Genomic DNA, 9,909 nt, shown 5'->3' with positions numbered 1-9,909 from the left:
CTTTACATGAGGGGATTAAGTAAAACAGAAAGGCCCTCAAAGGTGGGCAGACATTTTGTTCCCTCTAATGTTTGCACATTGCACTTTCAGACAATTTTTATCATAATGTCTTTTAACTATATCTTGGTGTCATTACATGTAAATGAATATTCCTTGTTTAAAAGTATTTAACAAGACAAGCATATCAGCACCATTGGATAGGCACCATTGCTTCTCTCTCCCTTCTTCACTTGGGACAAAGATAATTTAATTTAATCCTCAATTAGTGTACTATTTAAAAAACATGTCTAAAGCTTAATCAATAAGGGAATATATGCAACATTTAAAATTTGATGAAATCTTTAACATATGGACAAACAAGATTTTCAATCCCAATTACTTATTCAATCTGATTGTACTTACATATGCTTTTTTATTATCTTCCAACAACATGAGTATAATAAAATATTCTTATATATATATATATATATATATATATAAGAAAACTCACGAGTTGATTTCTCAATTTTAATTTATCAGAATTTGATCATTCTATATTTTTTACAAAAAATTGAAAGTTAATTTATTTATTGATAAATATATGAACTTAATTTATCAATTTTTTCCTTAATATATTACATGTAAACTGTTAGAACTGTTTATTTTTAACAAAGCCAAGCATAAAAAATGTTGATTATTTTTTTTGTTTGTTTTCGGGTCAATGGTTTAATGTTAAGAGTTAATAGTGTTACCCAATTAAATTAACTTCTAGGGACGAAGGTAGAAAAAGTTTTAGGGGGAGGTCAAAAGAAAATTTTATTATTATACTAATTTATAATTTTATTGTTAAAATAGATGTCGTTTGGCAATAGAAAGATTGTAAAAATAAAGAAAAATAAAAACACACAGATTTTACGTGGAAACTTTTTTAGGAAAAAACTACGAGTAGAAGAGAAGAAATTCACTAATGTTGAAAATTGAATAATACAAGAGGACTTTTTACTACATCTATTTAAAGGCTGAAAAACCCTTATTCTAATCAATGTTAAATAGACGAAGTGTAGTTCTATACAAATTCTACTTGTGCTACATGGTTCGTACACAGATCCCCTTGCTTTACTACTATATTTTCTTTAACAAAGATTCAGGTTACACAATTTTAACATTTATAATATTTCAATGGACTTAGAAGCAATTTCATCATTTTTAGGACCAAGACCACCACCTGTGCCTTGGATTTGCCCTTGGTAACTTCTTAGTTTTCATGTCTAATAAATTAAAATATAGTGATTAACTTTTATGTTTTCGTATAATAAAGGGATCAAATTCATAATTTGAGTTTATTTAATATTATTTATATGAATTTATCAATTTTCATTAAGAAATGTATTACCCTGTCATTTCATTTCAATGATATTCACATTTTAACATTTTGATTTCTGATCCTCTTTCAGCAACTAGCTATAATTTAAGAGAACAGGCACAAAGAAAAGAGGTTATTATATTCATAATTGAGTCAACCCATATATTTATAATACTATAAAGGTTAAAATATGCTACAAGTCCTTACTTTTTATAAATTTGAAATTTAGTCATTATACTTTTATTCTTAGAAATTTAGTCTCTCTACTTTTTAGATTTCAAAGTTCAAGTTCAATTGCTAACACCATTAAAATTTTTCTGTTAAATTTATTGGTATAACATTTCGAAATAAAAAAAAATACTCACTTGGTAGTCATGTAATTAAAAATACAACATTGCAATAAACTTGAATTTAAAAAAAAATTAATGGTGTTAACAATTAAACTTGCATTTTTAAATTGAAAAAGTAGAGGCACTAAATTATTGAAAGGGACTGAATCAAAAATGTACAAAAAATACAGGAACTTAGAGCATATTTTAACCTAATATAAAAGATTTGCATATATTCATTCATTTTTTTTTGTCTAATTCTTAATTTCATCTTTCTACTTTAAAAGGTCTAGGAAATTAATTAGTCCCTCTAATTTGTCAGAATTCGTTCCTTGTACTTCAGAGTAATTGAGGAAAATTAGCCTATTTGTTGGTAAACACATGATCTTGAATTGCAAATTTTTCCTAATTTGCTGCATATAAATGGTTAAACTCTCGATATTTACTAATCCTTCCATATAAACTGTAACGACCCGATTTTTGTCAGTATCAAAAGAACCCGGTTCAATGTCGATTTTAATTAAATCGGATTAGTCGAAAAATTGAACCGAATAAATATGTGTTGAATACGAAACTTCAGGGTCCAACTTTAATGTGGAATTAAATTAAATCGGTTGTTAATTATAGAACAAACACTAACTTGCAAGGTGTTATAAAGAGTGAAACTTGATGAAGGAAATAATTGAGGCCCTTAATTGCTATTAAGCCAACTTTGAAAATAAGATAATGGGATGGCTTGATCATAGCCATTACTCTCCTTTTATCTTTACCATATTCAATAGTAACCATTAGATTTAATGATTAATAAATAAAATAAAATAATATAGTTAATTAAAGTTAGCATGTTAATGTGATTGTGGGATGAAAGAGAGGACTGATTTTCCTCCCATCCTTTCTCCTACATTCGACTACAGAAGAAACAAAGAAAGAAAATTGGGTTCTTCATTTCACCATTGCCGTCCATTGCATTGTTAATTAAGGTGATATTTTCTTTTAATTTTAGTTGGACTATTAAGTAATGATGCTAGTTGGTTCAATTCCAATCCTTAGATTAATGAATTGTTGATGTTTTGGTTGAATTTCCATAATTGAAAATCTTTATAAAATTTGATACTAATAGCTCAAATTTATGCATGTTGATATTAATTAAGATTATAATAGAATATATTACAATTGTAGTAAAAAGTATTAAATTAAGCTTGAATCAAGCTTAGAAATTATAGTTAATAGGTGTAATTAGGGGCTTATTTGTAAAGGATAAAAACATGGAGGTTGATAATGAATATTAGTGTCTCGAGACATCAAGTATAAATTTAATCATTTGGGGCATTGCCTAATCCAAGTCTCAAGATTGACCTTATAAGTCTCGAGACAAGTTGGTTTTAGTCTTGAGACAGCTTGACATTTGTCTCGAGATAAGATCACATCGAAGTTAAAATAGATTTACCCTATTTCAAGTCTTGAGATAGCCAAACATCAAACCTAAAATATCAAAACAGGGGATTGTTGTCTTGAGACTATAAGGGACATTGTCTTGAGACAAAAAATGTAAACATCGAAATTAAGGGTCTGAACATGGGAGTTATGTCTCGAGACAAGACCTCTATTGTTTCGAAACACCCTGCTAAAATTTGTTAATTTGAGTTAGATTTGAGTCTTAACTCCATATTTGACCTCATTTAATCTTGAATTGTTTATAATGAGATCATTTGACATTCATTGAACATGTACATATGATTTAATTGAAATTATACATTATTTATTTGAATGTATGTTACTAGTAAAATCATATCCTATACATGTTTGTATATAAAATTTGAAAATGAATGAGATTTATTATGTTTGTATTTTAAAGTTCATTTATTAAATAAATAAACTAAGTTACTATGAGTTACTCCGGCAACAAATGTGATATCCTATATTTGGATCGATAATTTGGTCGAGTATGAAGTGTCACATAAACTAGTAAAACTATAGACTTTTAGGTCGACAACGATTAAAAATGTTACCTAATTGGACTAACTTCTCAATTTTCGTAAAGTACAAATATGAATTTATTATAAATTAAAGTAGAAAAGCCAACTTTCCAAACTTCACGAAGTATAAAGATGAAATTCATAAATAAACCCGAAAAAACTATTTGTTCGAAAGATCACCTACCATAAAACAAAAGAAAACAAAACATTTGATTATGAATATATGGCTTCTAAGGTTTGAATATTATTGATTCCCATAGTTTTGATGTGATAAAGTTATTATGATAAATTAGTCCAATTCCGAGCCAAATTCAAGTCAATGAAACGGACAGCCTTATTGAAAATAGATGATTCCATTAAACAAAGATGATAATTAAAAAGAAAATAGATGAGTATTTATTTATTTAATTTTAAATTGTTTTGGGTGGAATCATGCAAAACTTTGATTTATTATACAAAATGGTCAATATAGAGAATCTCAAATGCTTCGTCTTTGACGTTTACCATTTCAACATTTAGGGTTCATTTTAAGGTCATGTTCTTTCATTAGTTTTCCAACGTATGCTACATTTTCTATAATTTAAGTCTTTGATTTGATTTTATTCTTTTTAAATTTCTTAAGCCCGCTGTCTGCTGTTTGAACGTCAATTATTTTTTTTTTGTCTAATTCTAATTTCTAAATTTCATATAATATTATTTTATCAAATTTACCCATTATATTATTTTATTGAAATTTAATATGAAAATTGAAAAGTTATTTCAATTAGGTACTACTATTAAACTTTATCATTAAATTGTTGACTTGAAAATTAAAAGTTTGAATGAATGAAAATTAATAATGCAACAATTTATATATAACAAATAAGCAAAAATTAGTTGTTTATTTTTTTAGTGAAAAATAAAATAATTTACATCAAATCAATTGTTTAGAAGCACCTCGTTAGGTGGCACATCGAAAATTTGTAAGCTTGACATCTAAACTAGGCAGAGCTTAGCCAAACGATCTGCAAATTGCGGATTTCTCTCTCTGGGCACATATCTGACCTTCCACTATCCTTGATAACACATAATCCTTTAAGCTCATCTAAGTACTGTGATGGTTGAATCTTCCAACCCCTTATTTGTCAAGGCCTTAGCCACCTCTAAATTTACTAACAATTGGATTAACTTCTCAATTTTTGTAATGTACAATGATTAAAATTTCAGAAGTTAAAGTACAATGACTAACTTATCAATTTTCATAAAGTATAGGGATGAATGTGGAGTATGCCTCGCATTTCAGTCAAATTAAGACACAATCAGATAGTGACATCGCAACAAGATGGAACTCCTCGTCCCGATGAGTTGTCGACTTCATGACAAGAAGAAGACTGTCGTCCCGATGACGCAACGCCACCTCGTCCTAACAATGCGAATTCTACTTCACGGCGTGGCGACGTGTCAAGCAATTTTCTCTGTTTTCTTCTCCTGATTAAACTCTGATTATTTGTTTCAGTCGAACTCCGATTAGTGTAGATTATTTTAATATTATTTGACCTACGAAATTATCCTCCTTTTACAACCTTAGAGAGAAAAACCCAGTACACATTTAGGTATTAGTTTTTTCAAGCTTTCAGAGAATCTTGTATTTACGTTTTGAAGGTTCTTATTTTTTGGGTTTTCCGGATTTAGTTTTATGTCCATCTTTATACTCTTCATTTTTGCTATTATAGTGAATTTATCTTTACACGTGGTATTTTATCCTCTTCGAAAAGGTTTTTCTAAATAAAATATTTGTGTTCGATCTTTTCAATTATTTTGTTATTTTATTTGTTCGTTGCTTAATCAGGTTTATTCGCAACAATGAAATTTATAATTTAAATATGTATTTGTGGTATTCTTTATTTCATTTGTTTCAGAATAGAAGTGTTCATGTGCCTAATTAGATCATTGTATGGTATTAGCATAATTTACGATTGCCCAAGCTTGGCCTAGGCCAAAATATGGCCTCCAATTTTATCTAAACTTATCCGAATTTGTAAATAGCTAGCTAATCGAATATAATTTTAAGCTCTATCACATTTTAAAAATAAAAATAATTAACTTAATATTTATAAGTTTTTATTTTATTAAAATTTTAAACATAGAAAACATAACATGTTTTATAATATTTAATTTATAATATTATAGATTATTATAGATTTTGTTTTTATGTTATATAAATTATATAATATTATAAATGGGCAAGGCCGGGCCATGTTTGGAGATTTAACTGTTGAAGCCTAAATTTGATTCATATTTTAAATGAGTCTAATTTTTTTATTTAAATGTTATTTTTAGACTATTATTTTTGCCCAAAACTTCTCAAATATTAAATCGAACTTCAAATTTGAAAGAATAACCCGAAATTTTAAGTGTGAAAACAAAATAGCATGAACTACTTCGAGTGTAGACTTGAACACTTCGAATCATAACACAGAACTAAAAATAATTTTCTTTGTTTAAGTGTAAAACCGAAAAATCTCCTCTCAAATAGATATCGGCAGAATTGTTATTCCGACAAATAGGTTCAATAGTTGAGAATAAGTTATCTTTATTTTTAGGAAAAGTAATAATATCTTAAAATTACGTCAATAGCTCTACTGATGCCATTTATTTATAAAGAGAGGAGGTAGGACCCTTGTTAAATTATAAAAGTTTATTTCAACTAGAAAAATGAACTCCTGACCTATTTAGGAGTATAAGGGACAACAACCCTAGTTAATAATACTAAGGTTTGTCACCCCCTCATTAACATGAAGGGCTTTTGGGCGTCTCCCACATCGAGTTCAATTACAAATACTTTTTAGACTTTTAAATCAATATTTTATAATTCGATCCAACTCGATTTTTTTTATTTCCCAAAATAAACATCTCAATATATATCCCATTAAATAATTTTTTCAATCCAGTTTCACATATAAATATTTCCTTCTCCAAAAAAGAGCAAGGCAAAGGAAAGTCTACATAGCTACACTGTGTAAAAGCACCCTCTAAACTTAAACAAACCAACACCTTTATGGCTCTACAATCATCTATTGTGTGAATCTGATTTTTCACACCATCTATGGTGTTGGCCATCATCGTCGTCATCCTTTCTAACTTACTATTGTTATAATAAACATGAATATGATATATCCAACAACGAAGATTAAAAATATGTATACGCAAATGATTACGATATTTTATTTTATTATAATTTCTATGAAAGAGTATAAGAATCTACATAATATTAGTGAAGTGTTCTACAGGAGCTTAGCAAATACGTAGAACGAATTGTATTTGGAATCAACTTGAAAGACAAAAGAATATATATGTTAAAAAATCTTAAATTAATTTATTAATTTATCATACGACCAAGAAAAGCATTGTTCTGTTTAACGAAAGGCTAAAACACCTTAAATTTAATGTTTTAATTTCTGAAAAGGCCTAAAAGTCAATTCTCCCGTTTAGTCAGACCCCTTTGGCTACTTGTCTATGTGTTAGATTGTCTATGCTATTTTTATGTATGTGTTTTAGTCTAAATTTTTTAGATTCCTAGCTTAATTATGATGATATTAATTTAATTTTACTTTATAGTTGTTGGAACATTTATTTATAATAATATTGTTCTTCTAAACTCTTTAAAAAATCGATCTCTGGATGGCTAGCAATGAAGTGCCAGTGGCATGTTGAACCCCAAACAGGGTGTCCATAGGAGGAGAATGAATCCTATTTTATTAATAATACATATACATAACGATCAAAAGTGATTTTATTTTACATGTAATTAAGACCTTAGTATTATTTAGTTCACAATGACGCATATACATCATCAGGTACTCATTAATATGTCTTTTTTTTAATTTAAGGATTCATACTTAATTTCAATACCATACAATAGTTATTGTCAATATTTCCTTTCCAAAACTGAACTTGATTAGGCATTAAGAAGATAAGCATCGATATTCTTGGTCAAGCACATCATGTAGCTGATGTACTTGTCCGGATCAGGGATGTTCTCGTTTTGCTTTTCGAATTCCATAGTCCATTTCACCAAGCTCCCCTCACCCATGGGCGTGATGTTAAAGATGCTCCTCCAACTCTTATAATAGTTCAAGATTTGACCCTCCACCACTTTGAAAACCATTGTCTTGTTTTCGTCGTCAACGTTCTCAAGTATCTCTTTAACCATCTCAGACTTACCTACAACACGCATTAATTAGCCATACTTCTTAATTAGCCATACAAGAAGTATATGTTACTACATATATATCATATGCTTCAAATTGTGTGGAAAGAGTGCAAAAGTATTTTAGAGGTTTATGTATTAGGAGTCAGATTTTATTTTGTTTCTTTTATTAAAAAAATGGACAAATTAATCCTTTTACGTTAGATTAAAGAAACAAATTAGTTCTTCCGTTAAATATTTCATCTATTTTTACTGTTAAAAATTGATTTTTGTACATTAGTATAAAGTACTTATGGCATATCATGTGTCATTGTCTAATTATTTCATTAGCTACGTCAGTTTTTACAACAAAAATGGATGAAAAATTTAACAAAAATGATTTATTTGCTCTTTGATCTAACGTACTAGTTTGCCTTTTTTTAGTATAATGGACTAAATATAATCGGATTCCTAATACACGAGGAAAAGCATATTTATATACGTGATTGTGTGAGCTATATATTTGATGGTATTTACCTTCGGAAACATAAGACCAAAGCCTGACACAGCCGACAGTATTCCAATCACCTTGAAGAAGTTTGCCATCTATCATTAATCCGTTGGACATCTTTGGTATCAAATGGGATTTGGTCCTGAAGGTATTGTAGAACTTATCAGCTGGTGTCTTGATCACTATTTCGCAATCCATCTTCTTAAGTTGAGCCATAGTTTCACTTCGTAAGAGACTAAGAATATAACTGAGAGGACTTGAATGCAGAATCGTTGTGTCTGGTCGAGTGCCTTATATAGAAGGATGATGGGAACCCTTCCGGTCCCTAAAGAGAACAAAAATATGTTTGCACTTAAGTTATCAAATATTAGACAAACTGGTTAGTGGTGGGGAACTGGGGATCGATCAAGTGTATTGATTCGATGAAAATTATGGACCAATGTCCACAGCTTTTTCACCAATGCTAATGGATTGGAATCTCTAATTGGTCTACCAAGTTGATTAATAAAACAGAATAGAACTTCTAATTCAAAGGGAAATTGAGTGCGATAGCTTTCCATATATTATTACAACTTTGGTTGATGGAGAATATTGTCAACAATGCTTTATGTATTTTAATTCTTTATCCTCCCATATTTTCAATTATATCGGTGTAAAAATTTTTGATATAATTATACTTTTCATGCAGATAAATTTTAAATAAATCTAATATCATTATCATATCAATCAATAAGCTATGGCCAGCTAAAAGGTAATCCAGGACTCCGCTGCTTTGGTCACCATATTTTCTACCAGATGTTGTAGATGATGGCGATTTAGTAGAAAAAGTATAGTCATCCCCTGTTGGAGGTGTTGTATGTCAGATCGTAACGGTTCCAACCTCCGGTTAGTGCTGACATGATTGTGAAAATTTGCTTTCCACTGCTTATTAGGAGTCTTGCAACACCAACACATGATACTGAGATTATGAAAGCGAAATAAGATAGAACATACCAATAACAGTCGACAATGTAGTTTTGAGTCTCCTTTAATCGTCCTCCATATGATTATTTGACTGCCTTTGGCATCCATGGCTAGGGCTGCACCACCAGTTAGGCCAGTACTATGATTGGAATGCCTCCTCAATACCAGATGCCTGACATCGTAGTGAGTAGACAGTGCAGTGGTCATGTTGGACGGTAGATTCTTCCTGAAAAGCTCTCAAGATATAAATGGCAAAATAGTTAGCCTGAAGAATACACTTCACTGGAGAAGGTTTTGTGTGCGAAAAACACATACAATTCGACTTTTCCAGATAGTCCAAACGTTTGGAGCAATATAAGAAAGAAAATGCCTGATTCGTCGAGTCCTGGTGGAATATCGTATTCAATATTTGGTACAGCCATAGTTAGATACTAGCTTCTTCAATGGTGTCGAGTCTAAAATTCATGTGCCTTCCAAACCAAATAGCCTTCGCGAAAGAACACTCTTTGAACAAATGGTTCACTGACTCAGATTCCCTTTGGCACATGGGGCAGATATCATTTTCAGCAATGCCTTGCTTTTTGAGTTCAACATACAAGGGCAAACAATTATTTAACAAC

The 9,909-nt window shown here is 29.8% G+C and overlaps 1 protein-coding gene across 1 annotated transcript; it reads right to left on the bottom strand.

Annotated features, from left to right (window-relative positions):
- Nucleotides 1-7,361: 7,361 nt before the first annotated feature.
- On the bottom strand, nucleotides 7,362-8,613 carry LOC107929905 (MLP-like protein 28). Its single transcript, XM_016861434.2, has 2 exons — nucleotides 8,353-8,613; nucleotides 7,362-7,850 (listed from the first exon to the last, which is right to left on the bottom strand). The coding sequence occupies exons 1-2, from the start codon at nucleotides 8,540-8,542 to the stop codon at nucleotides 7,585-7,587; spliced, it is 456 nt and encodes a 151-aa protein (XP_016716923.1). The 5' UTR covers nucleotides 8,543-8,613; the 3' UTR covers nucleotides 7,362-7,584.
- Nucleotides 8,614-9,909: the final 1,296 nt, after the last annotated feature.

Source organism: Gossypium hirsutum, chromosome A07 (assembly GCF_007990345.1).
Source record: "Gossypium hirsutum isolate 1008001.06 chromosome A07, Gossypium_hirsutum_v2.1, whole genome shotgun sequence".
NCBI lineage: Eukaryota > Viridiplantae > Streptophyta > Magnoliopsida > Malvales > Malvaceae > Gossypium > Gossypium hirsutum.
This window is presented reverse-complemented; position numbering and strand designations above follow the sequence as displayed.